This window comes from Acanthopagrus latus, chromosome 21, assembly GCF_904848185.1.
Source record: "Acanthopagrus latus isolate v.2019 chromosome 21, fAcaLat1.1, whole genome shotgun sequence".
Lineage (NCBI taxonomy): Eukaryota > Metazoa > Chordata > Actinopteri > Spariformes > Sparidae > Acanthopagrus > Acanthopagrus latus.
Window position 1 is genome coordinate 14,221,333 of NC_051059.1, and position 21,197 is coordinate 14,242,529.

Here is a 21,197-nt window from a genome sequence, read left to right on the forward strand (position 1 = left end):
CTGTTTCACAACGCATGTTATCGATGTTGTTAACAAGCTAACTAGTAGCAGTTATAGACTTGGAAAGGTGGCTAACGAGTTGGCTAACATTAGCCAACCCAGCTAACGGCTTGCTAATGTTGGGTACCAGGTTTAGGTAAACTTAACCAGGCAGACAGACAGGTGAAACTGTCCAGGCGCACTGTCAGTGCGACACCCGGCTTTACGAGAAATGTGTCAGCCAGACGGTGAAGTTGTCAAGTGCGTAAAACTCAGTCAAAATGAGTCGTTGTTCGTGGTGAAAGCTTTATTCTGACACAGTTTGAGACCTCAGGAGCTAGTGTCTAGCTCAGCTAGCTAACAGTTGCTAGCAGTGGTTGTTAGTTTTGCTTTGTTTTACAGGTAGATTGATGACGACTTCATCCGCTCATTTGATTTGGGTTACGACAAGCTTGGCATGTTGTTATGCAAGACCGATTAGTAAGTTTCCATGGTCGGTTTAGGGAAGTAAACGTGGGAAAAGATAATGTTATTGAAGTAAGGGCTGGGCAGCATGAGAACAGGAAAACATGACCATTAGATTGTTTGCTGATATCAAAGCTGGCACTGTGTAGCAACACCAGAATAAGTTTTATTATCGATTTCAACTCATCAATTTCAGTTTGTATTTTTCTCAATTATCCTATACATCACATATTTTAAAGTCCAACTTTACAGTCCATTTGTTTCCTTATGTATTTGTATTTCCCTTAACCTTTTATTTAGCTAGGAGTGTTTCAAAATGCCGATATTGATGATGATCACGATATCTGAAACCGAAATATTGATATCGTGTTATCAATACACAGATGACAATATTGTGTGAATAATGTAGAGTTTCAGTAATCATTTCCACTTATTTCCATCCTTGCGTTGTCATAGTAGGTTGCACAATGCACCTCAACACCTGCTGCCACCTGACATAAAACTGTTGAAAGAAAAAAGACGCTGTGTTTGTAACTAGCTAGTTAGCTACATCCACAGTGTTTTTACTACTGCCATACCAAGTCATATTTGATGAGATAACAGATGAGAGCGAGATATCAGGATGATATCATTACTGTGAATTATTTGGCCATGATAATCGCATAGTGAAAGTGTGACATCGTGACAGCCCTGTCTTGATCCCAACCTGAACTCTAACAAGGGCTGCAACTATTGATTGCACAAATTAGCAATTAATTTGTTGTTTATATCACTTGGGTTAAACAAATAGTAGAAGAAGCCCACCTCAACTTAAATAGCTTATTGTGTCTGACCAACAGTCCGAAACCAAAACTGAATTATGTTTGAAATGCCAATCAGCCCATCTGAGAAGCAGAAACTAGAAGTGATGTGACATTTTCACTCCATTAAATGGCTAAACTGATAAGTGGATCATCAAAATTGCTGCTGATTAATCTCCTTTTTGATTGAATAATTAGATAAGTGATTCACTGTTTAATCTCTCGTCCTAACCAGTTGTCTCTTTGGTGCTTCATGTTAACCTACATTAAACCTAATGAAGTTTTCGTCATACCAAACCTGGCGAAGCCTGTTCTGCTTTTTTTAGTTCAGCACTTGGATGTGAGAATGGAAATCATTGGTCACCTGTTTACTTTTTCGACACTCCCTGCCCCGCTGTCTCTGTTTGATCGAGCCAGTGATTGGAGCCCTGCTGAGGCTTGAAAAACGTGTAGGGCAAGTCACTTTAGCCAGACCTGTTGTATTCCTGACTGGGTCTGTGACACACCTCAGGAGCACTGCAGTGTGTGTTGATGATTAGGTGTCATCTATCAAACAAAGCATCTCAAGTATTTATGAGGTTGCTGCTGAGGAATCTCAGCTATGCTGCCAAGGAGGGAATACAGTAAAATGGTCTCAGTGTTTGGCTATCGGGATGCATTAAGCCAGGATGACTTAAGTGTTGTTGTTGTTGTTTTTCTTGCATTAGGAGTGGGAGATTGAGTTAGAAATGCACCAGATCAATATATACTGAATTAGTACTGAAATATCAGGTATCAGCCACACGTCAGCAGTGCTGTTTCTTGACTGTTGTATACAAATGCAACAAATCAACCTTTAAAACAATATTAACAAAATGTGCACAGGTCATTTTGATAATTGAGTAATTGTCATTTCTCAAGCAAAAATAGTGACAAACAAGCTACTCGTTCTCATGCTGCAGCCTCTCAGTCATGTTTAATAGTAAACTGAACACTTTTTGGTTTTGGGACATTTAAAGTCATCACCTGGTGAACCTCAATGTTGTGATTTGGCATTTCTTTCACAGTTTCTTGACATGAGTTATCTAAACATCAGATTTATCAGTTAAGAAAATAATCAGTAGTCACAGTCCTTGTAAACATGCAATGCTGCCACCCTCCACCATGTGACATCAAGCCTAGAGAGTCCGCAGGTTTCCCTGCTGTCTAGACACTGCAGCCGCTCATTTTACTGATTGGGCTAGTTCCATTTCCTTGTTTCCAATTGGTAATCAGTGGAATCAGCTGATTTGTTGACTGTTTTTGTTTACTCTGTTAATCTTTAAAATATCCAAATCAAACATGTTTCTCTCAATGGCCTTAATCTATATTTTCTTTCTTTATCGTTACCTTTTTAGTCTCTCTGCTTATCTATTTTCAGGATTGTGTCCTTTGAGTCCATTCTCTTCTGTTTGCAAGTCTTTTGTCAGTGAGCTCCAGCATCAGCACCATCAGACTGGTGTCAGCCTGTAGCAGTCTCAGCCTGTCACTGTCTCATCTTCATTTTGTTCTCATTCAGGCTGATGGTCAATAGAAAAGGCTGTACATGCACTGACCACATGATGAGAGACTGACAGTGACGCTGAGCGTGGCAGTGAAGGGACCTATGTGTATAAACATTACACTGTTGTAGAGAGGACTGTATACTGTTTTGCAGCCTGATTACAGTTGCACTTAAAAAAAAAAGTATAATATTCAAAAATATTTTTTTCCCCCACAGTACAGCGGCTCACTTATTCTGCATTAGGTGTACATTTCAGTTATTGAAAACGCTAATGCTTGACAGTTTAATAGCTCTCAAAACATACATAACTTGTACCACAGCTTTGATGGATTATGTATTGCTTTATATTATCTTTAAAATGTATTTATAGTCATTTGAATCTGTTATATTATTAGAATATCAGCCTTGAGAAGCAGGTAATAATTAGTTTCTTATTGGCTGGAAATAAATAAAAAAAATCAAAATCATGCATCCCTATTTTTGGCCCTCAAATAAAAAAAGTCCGCCTATTTCTAAACAAAGAGTTACACACAACTCAAAAGTTGTGGCTTATAAAAATGTTAAGCTGTTTACACTGTAGCAGATCTTCTCTGAAAAAAGTTTTGTATGTCACTGCCAGTGTATCACCATGTCAAGCCAGGATAAAACATTGTTTTGCAGAGTTGCCAGCACCAACAAATACAGAGCTTCTTCTGTGCCAGATCGACTTCAGGATTCCTGTGCAATCCATGTTGTTTGGCAGGAAGCTGGGATTACACCGGCTCGACGGAGCACTTCAGTTATTTTCCTCTTTTGAAAGGCTCATTGCTCGTCTTTTTCAAAGGCTCTGCCATCTGCATCAGTGCTTCGAGGCTTGGCTTTGTTTAAAATATGGGAAGCGCTCCTTGTCTTGCCATTTACTTTGGCTCTGAAAGCGCCTAAAGCACGGAACCACAAAGTCATACACCCCTCATCCACCTACGCACTGGCACACATCTTTACTCATGATTATATCAGATACTCAGCAGCTGCTAATGCACATGTGAAGAGTTTGTGTGTGTTACTGAGTCTACAGCTCATACGAGTTTGTGTGGCGTTACGAGTGACCTTGTCTTAGGCTCAGCAGGAGTGAGTTTGGTTGGCTGCGTGGAGAGAGGTTCCCTCCTGTTTAGCACCACAGGCGGACTGTGTTGCCTGGAGACCACAGCATCCTGCAGTCTGTGTTTCAGTTACCCTGACCTTACCAGGGATGTAGTGTGAGGGTTCAGGTGTTTTTGTTGGATTGGGTTTGTTTAGGTGGCTGTAACTTCAACTTAAGCAGCAAAAACATTAGTGTGTATACATGCGAGCATGTGATTCTGGATATCCGAGCATGTGCATGTTGGCTGTGAAGGTGTTGCGGAGGCCGTGCCCATGCATGGCAGTGATGACAGAAAGATGGATGGTCTGAGATGCTCATGTAAGCCCAGAGAGGCGCCCAAGCCCTTCTTCCTGCTTGAGCGCTCACCAGTGACGAATGGCTTCATACTAGGCAGATGGGGCTGCTGAGTCCTACTCACGGCAGTTCAGACGCCTGGGGCACAGGCCAGCACTCATCCTCCTCATCCTCCTCCTCCTCCTCCTCCTCCTCCTCCTCCTCCTCCTTCTTTAATTTAGCTGTACTGTAGGACAGTGCAGAGCAGAGGAATGCCAGGTCTGTGTGGAATGTCACTTCCTCCCAGTTACTCACAAGTGATGAGCTCCCAGTTGCTCACTGCAAAGTCTTTCTACCTTAGTCACCCTGAGGATTCATACTGCTTGGTATTTCATACTACACAAGTCTCTTATTTTTAAACATAATTTTAGATTCTGTTTTAAGTTAATCTACGGGCTAATGTTGCATTATTAATGTAGCTTTTCAGATTAATATTTTTTTTTAATTATTATTTTAAAATCGAAGGAAGCACAGAAGTCTTCAAACAGCTGCCTGCTCATCAGGCTAGTAGGGTTAAATGTTGTCACTTTCAATAAAGTTCAGTCAGTATGAACTGCTTTTGAACTAGGCTGGAAAATGTCAGGAAGTAAGTGTCCGTCATAATTCAGATTTCTTCTGCAACTCATTCTTTTTATTGTCAGTTGCTCTGACGGTCATTTTCCTTATAAATCAGTTGTATACTTTTTCTGTGACCTGTCATCATAATAGACAATGCTGACCAAAAGATGCTTGGTTAACTGTGATATGAAACAAACTGGCAGCAAATCTTCACATCTAATCTGCTGGAAACAGTGAATGATTGACATGGGCATTTCCAGGCTCAAACTGAAGTGGAGGTGCTTCCATCCTGATCCAGATATTGGCATAAATACACTCCTAATTACTTTGCAACTGAATAGCCTCACTTTGACTCCTCATTGTGTCCCGGACATTGCCTCTGATCGGGTCCCTTTCAGTTCCTCTAGTTCTACACTGCTTTAAGACCTGACAAATTTACTGCTTATCATCCCTAACATGAATTATTACTTTTTAAATGCCTCTGATAATCAAGTGATGTCTGCACTGTTTTAGCCCTCATGAGTCTCTGCCTTTCAAACTTGCTTTGTAAAGCAATTATTGATTCTAAAGCCGTATCCACAAACCTGACATGTTGTACTTATGGGATATAAAGTTGATTTAGGAAAACTTTTTTTTTTTTAAGAAATTGGACCCACTTGTATGCATGCTAAACAATATTTACCTGCTCCAACACACAAACTATAAGGGCTTCACGTTACACATTGTTGCTGTAGGTAAAAAAAAGAAGAAGAATTGCAGCCCTTTCCTTCTTTCTTGACAGTTTTAGCGGTGCCTTTCCCAGTGCACTGTGTAGATTATGGTCCAGCACGTTCCAACTATTGCAGTGACAAATTAAAGAAATCCACAAAGTGTTAGAGCCTTGAAACTTGTTTGAAAATGGTGTTTCTCTGACAAGAGGCCTGTCAGAGTTGTGTCAGGAGCTGGAGGCTGAACCAAATTTGACACTGGAGGCTGTCTCGTAATTCTGTATGCAGAAAAAACCCTAAAAAAGCATGATTATGTAAAGAAACCTATGAAACAGCAGTTTAAGAAATTTAAGTATTTTCTGCTTCTTACTTGATTTTGTGTCTTTATAGTCTCTGCCATTGACATGTCCCTGCTGTAGCCATCAGCTGAGCTTGTATATGTTACATAGAGGATGTTGTTAGAGGCACCTGAGACGTGGCTAAACTTTAACTACAGAGCAGATGCACAGTGTTTAATGAACACCCACAGCTCTTGCATGTGACACAGTTAGTCGTCTGCTGGTGTTAATACACTGCCTGTATCGTCTATGTGAACTTTAGTGTGTGTGTACTGCAGTGTGCACTCTCTATCCTCTGATGTTATCAGAGCTTTAAGAGGAAGTAGAGCTACCATGCTTCTCCCAAAGGAGAGAACGGACTGTAGGAGTGTAGTTTCCAGTCTTCTCCTCCCCCCTACTAATGATTAACACCAGCCGGATTGGAGAGAGCAAGAGGCAGGGAACAGGAGTTGGAGGCCTTCATCAGTGTATTCTTACCCAGAGTGCTCTATTTACTTGCTGTGTTTGTGCTCAGTATTAATATTAAACTGGAATACCAGCCAGTAAATCACAGTCGATTGCTATTTGTGTGTGTTTGCTCCTGGTAAGGACTGACCCCATAGTGACCTTACACACTCTATGCTGTCCTTGGACTTGTACAGTAGGTGTCCTTGAAAGTATGTGTTGTTAACTTCTTGTATTGGGATTTTATCATCCTGCTGTAAAGCTCTCACGTTGATGAAAAACAGGGTTCCTCTTTGACGATGGCAGTAAAGGAAGTAAGAGATCCTTGTCCTTGTGGCCCACTCTCTGGCTGGTGTGAGGGCTTTTTACACATGACCCCCTCTTAACTTCCCTTTTTACATCACCTCTTTACCATACTTTCTCTTTCTGTCTTATGATTCCACACACATGGAGACGCCTGAGCTCAGACCCCTGTGGCCTGCAGACCTGTAAAAGCTCATGTGTACACCATCTCCATCCCCCATCTTCGGGTTGTAAACACCACTGAGCCTGGCCAGAGGGCTGTGAACTGGCGACATCAATCCTAACGCCACCGTGAATTGATAAGGGGCAGATGATCCCATCTACAGGGATAGATGCTGTTGGTCACCAACCACTATGCTCCTTATTCAAACCTCTCCATTTGTTTGATTGTTTGTGTGGACTGAAGAGGCAGAGAGTGATGTCCTTGTTGATTAAAAGCTTCTTAGCTTCTTCGTTTGTTTTTTTTTGACCGCTTTCCATTAATTGATGGAGTGCAGTGGTGGATGGTGAGCCTTAACGAAAGCGGGCACAGTACAACTCCAACCACCACTGCCTATGAGTCATTCTACTTTAGTTTGTGGCTGTCTGTCTCCCCCTCTCACTATTTTGTGCTCCTCCTCTCGCTCTCTCTTTCTCACACCCACAATCATGCTGTACAGATGAATGCACACACAAATGTGACAGACTGTGAGACTGTGACTCACACACAGCAGCGATTGGGAAAAAAGGATGCTCTCTCACCTCTTTCTCTCCTTGTCAAAAGTCTGGCATTTTCTAGAATTTTGCCTCGGAGTGCATCAGAGAGCAGGAGGGAGTGGGAGTGTTGTAACTGTATGTTGGATGATTAGTGCTGAATCAATCAGCTGATAAATCATTTTTTTCAGTTGTCAAATGAAAATGCCAAATATTTTCTGGCTCTCTTGTGTGTGTTAATATTAACTGTCTGTCAGTGGTAATACGTCACATTCCCTACTCATAAAAGTTTATTTTTCTGTTTATTTTCATAGGGAAACCGAAATTGCCTGTTCCCAGATATTCCAATACTATTTTTGTTGTTGAGTTTTTGTTATTCTCGCTTCTATTCCACACAGGAAAACCAGCAGTCTCATTCACGAACAGTGTCAGATAACACATGGAATTTGTCTTTATTGAAATGTTTTGAGAATATATCTCCTTCTCTGTGATTTATTCAGACGTATATATATTTAAACAAAATGTGTTTGTTTTAAATATGTGTGTTACATTTTAAAGTTTTCAAGATGGCACTCGAGTCAGTGCTCAGTACACAATAGAATAGACCATAAATTGTTTAATACATTCCTTTTCAAAAAATAAACATCATAAATATTTTAATAGTTTTTGCTTTGACATCAATACGGCAGATTTGTGTGGTAGTGGAAGTTATTTAGATAACATATTGCGCAATATTGTGATTCATGAGTAGTGAGAATGATTAACTTTGCATCACAATTTTCATTTTCACTGACAAAATCCAAAACGTTGTTAATCATGGTCTATGATATTTGGATCTTGTACTTACTGCACATATTGTCATATTGCTTATATTTGGATTAATTGTGAAACCTAACGTTTAGTGTAAATTTGGTTTTGCCCTTTGCCTTCTACTGTATGTAAAACTGGTGATGCACTCATGGGACATGTGTGCTCTCCATCCTGACTCCTATGCCTCAGCTGTAAATATCTGCAGATAAAGAGTTTTGATCAGTTACCAGTGCTGCTTGATTGATAGCAAAGGTAAAATGTCTGACAAAAGAACATCATAATAAAGTACTGTAGTGCTGCAAAGATGTTCTGGCACACAAATCTTGTTCAGCTGTCATGTTGTATGACTGATTAGTTTTATCAGGGAAATTGAATATTGTGATGCAAAAATGATCAGTCCAAGGAATCATGAATCATATCACAATTACTATTCTCTTAAAAAATGCTAAAATTAAAATGACATGATATATATTTTTTTGCTACATAGTGCTACATTAGAATTATTTTTATGTTGGACAGTGATTGGGTTTGTTGTCTGAAAACTGTTTGACTGTCTGAATTGACTGATACACGATTTATTGACATTTTTAATGATATTGACAAAGCAAACATATTTTTAGTTGCAATACTTAAGTTAAATAAAACACCGTTTGTCTTATTTGCAGGGACATCATGATCACTCATTTTGAGCCGTCCATCTCATTTGAGGGTCTGTACGGGGAGGTGAGGGACATGTGCTCCATGGACAACGACCAACTCTTCACCATGAAGTGGATCGATGAGGAAGGTACGTCTTCTCTTCCATCCTTTTATTATTTTTCCATCTGTACTTCAAGACGACCAGCAAGAATTGCAAGATTTTATTGTCTGTTTGTTTACAAAATAAAAATCAAGTCATGGCTATATGCAACATCTTCAAGTAGATTAAAAACATTTAGAGGCCACTGGCTGAATTTGCCAGCATTTGGCAGTTCCATGTGTTAAAATGAACACATGCTCACAGGAGCACACACAGTCTTGTCACTTTTCTGTAAAGACTGAGTCTTTTCTTGTCAGTCAAGAAAGGGTAAATCCCCCCCACCCAATTCCTTGTTGTTGTCTGCCAGTTACTCAGGCAGCAATAATAGTGTCATAGGAAAGATGGAGCCGTCAAATCGCTCTGCTCAGGATAAGGTCAGCCTGCCCAAACTCATTAGGCTCAGATCAGCTCGCACTGGTTGCCACCCACATACAACCACTGGAGTCATTAGCCTGTCTGAGAAAGAAAATCTGCTTGATGGTCATAACGAAGTACTTCAGTGGTAGCTGTGTGTGTCTCATACTGCCCCATCCATGGAAACCAGATACATAAAGCTCTGCAATGTGAACTTGTGTTATTACTGAGATAATTAGAAACTGTACCTGTATTTAATTATTTTGTAACCCTGGTTCAAAGGTACCAAATGGCACCAAGACGTCTGCTTGATCTGCTAAAAATTAAAAACTTTATAAAGTGACTATCTTTCTAAAAGAAGTATTGTTCTCATGGTATCTTTCTCCATGTGTTATAAAAAGTTGAGTTGAAACCAAGGTAAACACAAACCACAACTTTTAATGACTGTGACAAATAGCTATATACCACAAGTGGATGAGTTATAACTTCAAAGAGTTCACCAGCCAAAGCTGAAATTCTTAAACAATCAGTTGGTTGTTTGTCTGTACCTGTTCAGCCAACTAAATTGTCTGTAACCAAAGTCATATTCCTAATAGGCAGGTTTTAAACCAGGAAATGTTGCTTAAACCAGGGGTGGGCAGGAAGTTGTTACAGGTTAATTACCATTTTGACATTTTAGAAACCCAAAACGGTTGAAATAATCAACAGGTCAAAGTGTCAGGTCAGTTGACTCTAAATGCCAATGCCAGTATATAGTCAGAAATTGTAGAAGAAACTACTGATGTTGATTCTCGAAAAGAATTTCTCATTTTTAAGAATCAGTTTTTGACTTTTTGAGCTCTTCATCATCTGTGACATTGGCATTTCTGCTTGACAGATGATTCAGATCTCAGTCTGTTTCCACAGCAGAGACATTGGGAGGCAAAGAAAATCTTGTCACATATTTGGGCCAATATGCCATTTCTGGTGCAGCAATCGTATTTTTTTTACTTAAAAACATTTTCTTTTCCAAAAGCGCATATGGGCTCACAATCCATACTGAAGGTTAAAGAATTGGACGAGGGGACAAAAAGATGTTTGTCATTTAGAAACATATTGTGACGGTTTTACCACCAGAGAGCACGGACAAGGTTCTTTTTTCACTGTAAAATGTTTTGCCCCACAGCGACGTTTATTTATATGCATTTGTCTTACAAACATTAGACATACTAGAATTTGCTTTATAAATCTCATCAAGAATTTAAAAAAACACACTGCAAAGTTTTGGCAAAAGCTCTCTGAATTTACTTTTATTAGGACAATTGGTTCAGTAAGGGATTCAGCTGTATTAGTACCTCTTTTTTAATGTACTCATGTAAATGATCTGTTCTTGTTTGATTTTCTCTGTAAACCACATAGAAGCCGCATTCACAAACTTTACGACACCCCCTGAAACCAAAACCTTTGAGTAAAGATAAAATCAGACAGTGTAGGACACCATATGCTACCTTTACTTGATGGTTGTCCCTGTCCACCCACTGTTGTATGTCTGTTATCTAGGTATGTTATCTTAGATACACACTGTGTATCATAGTTTCTGTTCTGGAGCTATTTATAAAATCAGCAGGCTCTAGTTGTGATTCATTTGGTAGATCACTAAGAATAGAGTCCATGACATCACTACCTCTCTCAGTGTGTTACACCAACACTTGACTCTATCTGGTAATGATAAGGAAATAATTAGATCTGCATCTGAGTGGCATTTTAATTATTGATGTAGACTGAGTACTGTACAAATAGGCTTGTACAATTAAAACTATGTGGAATGGCTGCAGCAGATGTTCTCTCTCACCCACATACTTTTTTCAACATTTAGATCATGTAGTGCAACTCCTATCACACCTGCAACAGTTTGATGTTTCTTTCTTAATGTCAGTGCTGGCCATGTATTACTCACCGTTTACACTTACAACCTTTTGCTTTGGGAACTGGAAATATAGTATATGTACTACTTCGTTGTCTTTCGTTTTATTTTCTTTTATTTCTGTGTATTATAGGATACCTATTATGCTTTTTAATTATTTTACTTTGTTCAGTGTGTTATTCAGGTACTTGATAGTTAAAAAGGCCAAAGTCCACGCCAGTGGGGGTTCCTCTCTCCTTTCACAGAAAACACTGCTTTTGAAAAGCCTGAAACACCTCTCTAGTAGCTCAACTTCCCGCTCCCACATCAGACTACATCACCATGTCACAAATTTGCATGATTGAGGCCTATATTTATAGTAGAAGTGAAGCTAATTGGAAGCTGAAGACACACAGCTGACTGAAGAGGCTGTGTGCAGTGCTGGCTGGTGTGTTTTTTTGAGCATTAAAGCAGGTAAACCTATTTTAGTAGTAACCCAAATAAAATGAGGAACCTAGAAAAAGACATTATATGTCTTCTGGCTAACCTGGCTAACCTGGTCATTGTAGATTTTCTTCATTTACCTGATCTCCAACATGTCATGCAAATGAGATGCCTGGTTTCCCTCATTTACTTACATGAAAGAATTTGATTTGTGTTAATACAAGCACCTACTAAGGGGCACAAAAAGAACTTGGATTATTAGCTTTCTGACAAAAATGTGATCAAAACAAGATAGAAAACTTGAGACGGGAACTGTTACTGTGTCGCAGCAGCGCAAATGGATAAAAGGAATTTTTTTTTCTTACCTGTAGCAGATGCAACTTTATTTTTCTGTTAATCAGCCAATAATTTCCTGATGAATGTTTTTGTCTATAAAATGTTTGAAAATGTTATGAAAATTATTTCAAGGTGGCACCTTCAAATTACCATCATGACTAACAAAGAAAAGCATCAAATCCTCGCATTTCAGTATATATTTAAAATGATCACTAACCAATTATACAGGTATCAAGATAGTTACTGATTCATTTTCTTTTTTAATTTCTGCTCGTGTCACAGATAATTAAAGTTATAAACAAAGTCTAAAGCAGTGGGTTAATTGTAAAATTTTAAATGTTTTTCATATTCACACAGTAAGAAACAACTTTCATTCTGCTGTCTGTCCAAATGTTGTCCAAACAAAATGAAAGGTAAAATATTGTCTTTGTCTCTCACTACTATACTTGATCTATGCCAGCTTTGGTCCCTCAGAAAGGTACATCATAGAGGAAAAAATCAATTCAAAATAAATGTAGCTTTACAGAAATGTGGTTAGTGCAGAGGATGTAAAAACATTCTCTGATGGTCGTCCCTCACCGAAGTTCTTGCATCAACCTGGTTTCTTGTCTGTTCTTTAAAGTGGTGAATGACATCTGGTGTCTCCTCTGCTGTTAGGTGACCCCTGCACTGTGTCGTCACAGTTGGAGTTGGAAGAAGCACTGCGTCTCTACGAACTCAACAAAGACTCAGAACTCATTATCCACGGTGAGCCTCCTCACACAGGCAGAACTTCTAACAAATCACGCACAGTTTCAGGATTTAACTCACAGGATGTCCTCATGTCCTGTAACCAGTTAGATGTTACTTCACACCAGATCCTTGGTCCAGATGAGAAGCCTGTTATCTTTTGACTCTTTGCTCCTCGACCAGTTCGCTGATGTCTTTGTTGAGCTTTTAATCATCAGTCAAGCTGGCAGTGTTACAGTATTTTCTATTACTGCTCATTGAGCTACAGTTTACAAGACCTCAGGCCCTGGATCACAACTAATGAGCAGTGCCAACACAGATCATCCAGGACAAACTTGACTCTTTTGTAATTAACTGCCTGCTGCTGATTACAATTAATCTTTAAGTGAGAAATCTATATATTGCCACGACATGGGGGAAATAGTGTTCTTAAAACTAACTAATATATCTTACAAAATATATTAGAAAAGATGGGTTATCTTGTATTATATAATTGTTGGTTTCCTGTATGTCATTAAAAAACAGTCTTCTTAACTCCTGTGTTTACAGACAGTACTAATGTAAACAGATCAGTCAAAGTATCTAGGAGTTATGACAGCCACCAGACATGAGTTTTTAATCACCATACAGATAAATATATTTGATATATCTCTTATAAAACCCTAACACAATATAGACTTGTGAAACACTTAGGCTTAAATATATACATCAACAACAATTTAGTTTATGGTAGGTTGTGTCACGAAACCTATTATCAACTTACCTAATTAACTCTGGGTTTTAGCTTCATATCCAGCACATTTTAATGAAAGAAGTGGCGTTGACAGTCAGAACTATTAGCAAGTGTATAATTTGATATGAGATGGAATGCGATACCTGCAGGAAAAATTCTGTTATAGCGACAACAGAAACTGATACTCAACGAGATGAATTATCTTCAAAAGAATCATGCAGTTGGAACAGAATAATTAGTGTGGGAATTACTATACATATATGTAGAATATAGTATTATTTTTGTTTTTTTTAATCTTATGCTGAATCATTTTGACTCTGTTATAAAAAGTTAAAAGTAAAGTGGGAAAATTAATGGATGCCAGACGAGGTCTATTTGACAGACGTGTTGCATTTATAATCCCAGGAGCTAATTAATTAAACTATTTCCAATTATCATCATCATAAAGTCACCTAGTGTCACGCTGAGCTGATGAAAGAGTGTCGAGTGTAAAAGCATTAACACTGTCAGGAATCCTTTTGGGAATTAAAAAGCCACTATTAACGTTATTATGTATTTAGTGTCATGAACTATCCCGCTGTTTGTTGGAACCACAAAATGTATCTACAACTCTGTTAAGATATCTTTTGGTCTTTGTTATGTGTCACTTTATTATAAAGTCAGCTGTAGTCCATATTGGTATCCTGTGGGAATGATAACTGATCTGATTGGTCAGCAGGCATGCTGGTTACAGGTTTTGATCTCGTCATCTGGGGCAGGTTAACTCTTCTTGGAGTCGTGTTTAGTTACTGCTGATGATAACCCTGATTCTGATTTCCAGGAAATCCTGATCAAAATGTTTAGATGTTCGCTTATGTGATGTCTTGAATATTCTTCATTTCTGAAAATAGTTTGAATCTGATTTTGTTTTTGTTCTTTTCCAGCATTCTGAAATGCAACAATAATGTAAATGACAGATTTAGATTTAGTTCACTACTAATCTTGACATTTGACAAGCTGATATCCTTTGCTTTAATGTTCTTCAAATGTGTTGATGTTAGATTTCTGTTCAATCCAAGCAAAGACAGCCCGATAATGTACACAACAAGGAAGCATCAAAACATATGGTTAACGCCGCACTGACCTGTGAAAACAACATTACTTCCGCTGTTGACGTCTGTCTACGAGCCCTCGAGCTAGCTCACATCCTCGTCTAAGCTCAGCAGTCTTGACAAATACTTGTACAGCTTCATGAATCCAGAGGTCAGGGCTAAACTCAGACGCAGGGTGCGGAGCTAGCGGCAGGGGTCGTATATGTGGAATTATATAGAACATTTGATTGACAGTCTGTATAAGCATATAACCTGGGGGTAGCGGGGACAGAAGCTGCCTGTGTGGTTAATGTAAAGTTTTAATCAAGTCAGAGGTGAGGGGTCAAGAGTACAGTGGATGCCAGCGTGACGGCAGAGGATGAACGGAGGAGGGGTGGGGGTGGGGGGGACGTCACGGTGCCGCAGGGGGGTCGCCAGGTCTGCTCGTTAACGAGCTTGTCGGCTGTATCCCACGCCTCGCCTCTGACTCACACTGCCCCCAGTCTAGCTCGAGCATCTCTCCCTCTCTCATACACAAACATTCGCACACAAATAATCTGTGTCGGCTTCTTTGAGACTATGTCTTTTCCCCCTTGACTGTATGCTGCACAGACACATATAAACTGGCACCATCATAAAAACAACATGAGTGAATTTCATCATGAATTGCTGGGGTGACTGGTTGGTACAGGTAGCTGTAACAGCTGTAGTGTTGAGAGGAAGTGAAAAATATGCAAGCACTCAGACATGAATACTGTCAGACTTGCCTTCCTTGGATAAAAAATAATTTTCTCACATGTAGCTGTGTTTTTCTTTTCTTTTTTCTGCTTCCTAGTGTTCCCATGTGTACCAGAGAAACCTGGCATGCCCTGTCCGGGAGAAGACAGTGAGTTTAACCATTTGCTTCTTCAGTTTCACATAATCTGTCAGCCGAGGTCCCAAAGAATCCTGTTTTTACTTTTTTTATTTATGTCAGATTTGGAGCACAGAAGCAAATTCCTATTTTTTCCAGGAGAAGATTCACTTTGAATAAAAAATATATAAATTACCCCCTGAGCATCTTTTTATGTATCATAATCTCTTTTAAAAAAAGAGTTAGTTCATAACGCCCAATAATAGCCAACAGATGATTGGTCCGGGCTCTAAAAGAGCTTTTAAAACATCTTACAGCAGATTTGTGTGTGAAACTCAGCACTCAAAATTCCCACAGTTTGTAACTCTGTAGTTGCACATTCATGCACATACACATCTTAGTGCAAGTGTGTTGATGGTGTTGATTCTGGCCTCCAAAAATGAACAGCAGAGGGTGGGCCTTCTACAAGCACATTCTTCAAACCTTTTGACACTTTACAGAACACTGAGCTTACTTTAGCTTTGCCACACTTAAATTGTCACCTACTGTAGTTACCTCAGATGTCAAAGTGGATTTCCTATATACTTCTAGACAAATGAATAGGAACATGTAAAGCAGAAGCCCTCCTTTTCCTTTTTTCACAGAGTCTATATATCGGCGTGGAGCGCGGCGCTGGAGGAAGCTTTACTATGCCAGTGGTCACGCCTTTCAGGCTAAGAGATTCAACCGGGTGAGACAAAACACTGTCTCAGTATTGTACACCTAAAGGCTCTTCATTCATATGTCTCTACTATATATTTAATATTGTGTATTTCATGTACTTTACATTGTTGAGTAATGGTAATAGGGGAAATATCTTCTGTTTTTACAAGTAAAACCTAAACACACTGCACATTTCAATGCTTAGGTACTGGATTTGTATCTGTATTTAAAGGAGAATGAGATGTCCACTGGGCCAGAGTAATTTGTGTTTGTATTGATTGATTGATGGAGTAAAAAGAATGGTGCTGACAGAGCTATGGCTCTGCTACATTTTAATTCCTGTCCAGCAGGGCTACATGTTTCCGAAGCCATCACTGTCTCTCTTTCATCCCCTGGAATATAATCTGTGCTTGTTTGTAATGATGATCTCTCTCCATCTACTTTCATGAGCAGCGGGCCCACTGCGCCATCTGTGCAGACCGTATCTGGGGTCTGGGTAGACAAGGATACAAATGCATCAACTGCAAACTGCTGGTGCACAAGAAGTGCCATAAACTGGTCACAGTGGAGTGTGGCAGACCAATGTTCCAGGTGAGTCAGTAACTTGATGGCGTGAAGTGCCTTGTTACCATCTATTGGTCATACATATAGTTTTGATATTGTCTCTGTCATAATACTTAATGGTGACTGTTGTTATGTAGGAATCAATGATGCCTGGTGGAACACCATCAAGTCCATTAGACCCAACTGAACAGCCAGGTAATGCACGCATGCACACGCACACACACACACACACACACACACACACACACACACCCATGTGTACACACTTAAAGTGTTTACAAATGGTACTCAGAAGTCAGAAACATTGATGTCCTTTCTTTTAAAAAGGAAATAGTTTTGGTTTGGAATCTCATAAATTAAGAAAAGATCATAACACTGTTCTTTAAATATCAGGGATATGTTAATTTATGTGCGTTTGAAACATCAGTGCAAAGTTTTTACTTTTTCTCCCATTTTACTCTCTCCCTTTTGAATCTCTTTGCCTTTTTTGACATGAGGATTTAAACTGACTCATTGCCTGCAGCTTTACAACACTGCTCCTAAAAGATAAGGCTGCTGTGGTCTTACTTTTGTTATTGTCAACAAATGCTATAAAAAGAGCAAAACCCAACAGTGCATTAGCTGGTCTCCCACCATTTCCACAGTTTGTGTGTGGCTCTAACCCCCTGAGCAACTTCATCTGTTTGCAGGATGTAAATCTTTAAAAGCATCTTATTTTATTTTTGCAAAAAGGCTAAATCAGGGGATTGTGATAGCCTAGTGGTTAAAATACATATCAAATAACTGCAGTATTCGTGGGTCGATTCAAGTGGAGGACCTTTGTTGCATGTCACACCCCTCTCTCTCTACCCATATTTCCTGTTGACATTAACACAGCAGTGACCACCCAGACTACAAGTCAGTCAGCTGCATTTGGGGTTAACCTACAGCACCAGACTTAAGTCCAGTCAGGTGGTCAAGAGGCTGACTGGTATGAGAGAGCTTAGGATGGTTTGAAACGCCTTTTACAATAGATACTCATGGGACACCCCTGAAAGTGTGGGGTGCAATCACGGAAAAAAGAGCTGCACAATTAATCTGTCGACTGGTTAATTAATCATTTAGTCTATAATATGTAAAGAAAACGTGAAAAATGCTCATCATAATTTCTTTGAGCCCAAAGTGACTTCTTTATATTGTTTCTTTTTTCCACAACCAAACGATTCTTCATTTATTAATAAATGACAAGAAATGCAGCAAATTCTTTCATTCATCATTTAAGCAGGCGGGATCAGTGAAAGTTCAACATTTTTTCATAGAAACATGTCTTAAATTGTTAAAAGGATTATCAAAACAGTTGTCAAGTAATTTTCTTTCAATTGACTGATCGATTAATTGACAAATTGGAACCTATTAATCTAAAAATGTCTCAGAAAACCATCTATAATTATATTGATGCTGTTGGTGTATTGTGATTGAGATCCTGACCCACCATGTGTCTTGAAAAGTGACAAAGATATGTTTTTTGCTCTAAATGACATCTCATAGTCACCATTAGTAAATAGCAGACCATGTCTGGCTCTGACTTGAGGAGGGGGGTTCTGTTTTCCAGGGGGGGAAAGGTCATTGAAGACTCGAGGGAGGGCAGACCGAGTCACTGTGATTGTTGCTTATTTTTTTTGGTGATTTTTTTTTTGTCTTAATAAATTGCCAAAGACAGTAACTACTACAACACAATAGTGGAAGGTGAGAAAAGACATTGTAAATGTATTTTTTTTTTCTCTCTTATGAGCTGGCTGGCTCTCGGTGCTGGGGATGGACACTGGTTTCCGGGCGGAATTGTGACAAAGAGTCGGAAGGACAGATAGCATGATGACGACTTTTCCCTGTCCCACACGAACAGGGAAAAGTCGTCATCATGCTATCTGTGATGCCACTTAATCTTTGACATAGAGGTTGTCTTGCCTCTGAAGGCGGCTGTGTTACTACCTCCGCTGGTGGATCAGAGGCAGAACGAAACTGAACCCCTATTCCCCCTCTGTAACTTCTATACAGACGCAGAATGACGACACAATATTCCCAACTTGAAAAGGCTGTATGAAAAGGGCTGTGCATACAGATATCTTTGTTAAATTCTTGAACATGATGAATCGATGATATGAGATGCGTTTCTTCTCTGCATGTATGTAAAAAGCTGAGTTACTTTAACGTCTTATTTTAAATATTCTGGTTTTGTTGTATTGTTAGAGCCACAAAAGGGTATTTTCTTTTCTCACTGAGCAGAGAGAGAAATTACTCCGACACTGCAGGGCTGTGAACAAAGCGTGTGACTGTCTCTCACCTACTTTTTCCTCCTCCTTGTCTCATCGGTCCTTTTTTTTTTCTCTCTTTTTTTTCTCTGCCTCCCCCTCTCCTTCTGTCTGTCTGTCACATTCCTCCTCTCTCTCTCAGGCCCCCAGAATAAAGACTCCAGAGAAAGCTTGCCTTACGATGGAGAGGAGAAAGAGGTGAGAGAGAAATCTTTTGAAACTCTCTTGATGTGTGACTCATGGTCTGTCAAACTCTCATGAATAGATTGATATGTGTGTGTTTATATCTTTATTTTGAGAAACAAATCGGTGCCGTTTGTGTGTGAGAGAATTAGATCACCTGCAAACAGGATTTTTGTCCCTGGCATATTTTGCCAGGGACAAAAATCTGTTCATCTGGGTGATCCTTCTTCCACCTGCTGTGTTTGTGTGATATAGAGAGCGTGCAGACGTAGGCACCCTTGCAGTGCTGTGGGTATTGATTTCCTTTGGTGGAGCTAATAAAGTAACCTTTTAACACCAGAGACTGATTAATGGCCAGGGATGTAGTTTGGGGTTGGAGGGGGGTTGTTGGAGAGCCAAAGGTGGGAAAAGAATGGATCGAGTTGGACACAGAATGACTGAGATAAAAGAGGGCAAGCCAGATGATCTTATCCACAGTTCCATGTCTGACTCTGGGGATAGGGGTTGTTATGTGAAGGGAGGTTAGATGGATAGGTAGAGGGAATGGTTCACTACAGAACTGATTACAGGAGAGACGAGAGAGGAAGCTAGGTGAGGAAATGGTGAAAGTGGAGTCAGGTTTACCAAGAAGTCGAACTAATGGAGGCAATTTGATTATATTTAATACAGACAAGAAAGTAATGACTAAGATTTTATGTTTAAAAAAAACTGGTGCTGGTTTAAACTTCATTTATAAATCCACCAAAGGAAATCAGCTAAAGTCAGCTATGTCAGTAGTTCATTAAAAATCCTGAGAACGGTTGAGAAATCTTGAGAAAGGCTGTTGCCTGAGAGTCAACTTTATGTTCATCACATTATGTCTCTTTCCAATGGTCTCTCATGCTTGTCCTCTCACTCTGTGTTTACCAACCCCCAGGCGCGGAGCAGTAGGGACACGGGTAAATCGCCTTCCAGCCTTGGTCTGGCAGACTTCGACCTGTTGAGAGTAATCGGCAGAGGCAGCTACGCCAAGGTGCTGCTGGTGCAGCTGAAAAAGACAGAGCGGATCTATGCCATGAAGGTGGTGAAGAAGGAGCTGGTCAATGACGATGAGGTAAACAATGATTTTTGATCATCAAATTTGTGCAAAATTACTTACTTATGAGTTACTAGGTTTTGATTAAAGTGACATAGCTACTTTTTATGGAGTTATAATTAGGGATTGGTTCTGAAAGCCTGTTCCAATGTGGGTAAAAAAAACCAAAACAAATTCGCTGAGCTCCACGGCTAAAGAATCCCTAATCAAATCTCTCACACACAATATATCTTAGATTGTCTCTTGTGCCTCTTTCTGACACTACAGGCGTCTACAAAGAAACAAAAACTGGTGACGTATACAAACACGTGCTAACAAGACTGACTGACTGAACATGGCAGATCCACTTAACTTAGAACCCAGATTACAAAAAGTTGGGACAGAATAAAACAGAATGCGATAATTTGCTAACCCTTTTTGACACATACTCAATTTAAAACAGGACAAAGATTGTAATATGTAATATTTTACATCATCAACTCTTTTTTTGTAAATATATGTTTATTGTAAATTTGATGCCAGCAGCGTGTTTCAAACAAGTTAAGACAAGAGCAACAAAAGACTGAGAAAGCTGTGGTTTGCTCCAAAAACACCTGTTTGGAACTTTCCACAGGTAAACATATTAATTGCTAACAGGTTATAGTGTCATAGTTGAAATATATTGTATAAAGGATATTACTACATGGGCTCAGCATCACTTCATTAAATTGTTGTCGGTAAACACAATTACTTTGCAAATAGTTGCATTCTGATTCATTTATGTTTTACACAGCGTCCCAGCTTTTTGGAACCAGGGTTGGATTCATTATGACTTAACTGCTCCAAAGTGTTGCTACACTTTAGCAAAGTCAACTGAACAGCTGTGACGGGCAATATTTGTAGCAGGTGACTGACAAGTCCCATGTGTATGTATTTATCTACCTTCCATCATGCTAAAGTAAGAACTTGTGGCAGTTTAGATGACTTGAGGATAACGAGTGAATACAGTGTTGCACTGTATTCTGTGACCTAAAGCAGCACTACCTCAGTTAATTAAATGAAATGAAATACATTGTACATGCAAGTTGATATTTGCTGAGAATATTAGTTCCACTGTCTTTTACTTTAGCTTCT

General features: G+C 39.4%; 1 protein-coding gene across 1 annotated transcript in view; it reads left to right on the plus strand.

The window, feature by feature from the left end:
• Positions 1-21,197, plus strand: part of prkci (protein kinase C, iota) — a 33,710-nt gene that overhangs the window by 478 nt on the left and 12,035 nt on the right. Inside the window, exons 2-9 of the mRNA XM_037084404.1 lie at positions 8,738-8,859; positions 12,545-12,634; positions 15,255-15,305; positions 15,917-16,002; positions 16,428-16,565; positions 16,676-16,733; positions 18,969-19,024; positions 19,926-20,102. Of these exons, the coding sequence (XP_036940299.1) occupies positions 8,738-8,859; positions 12,545-12,634; positions 15,255-15,305; positions 15,917-16,002; positions 16,428-16,565; positions 16,676-16,733; positions 18,969-19,024; positions 19,926-20,102 (778 nt within the window). The remainder of the gene's footprint in view (positions 1-8,737; positions 8,860-12,544; positions 12,635-15,254; positions 15,306-15,916; positions 16,003-16,427; positions 16,566-16,675; positions 16,734-18,968; positions 19,025-19,925; positions 20,103-21,197) is intronic.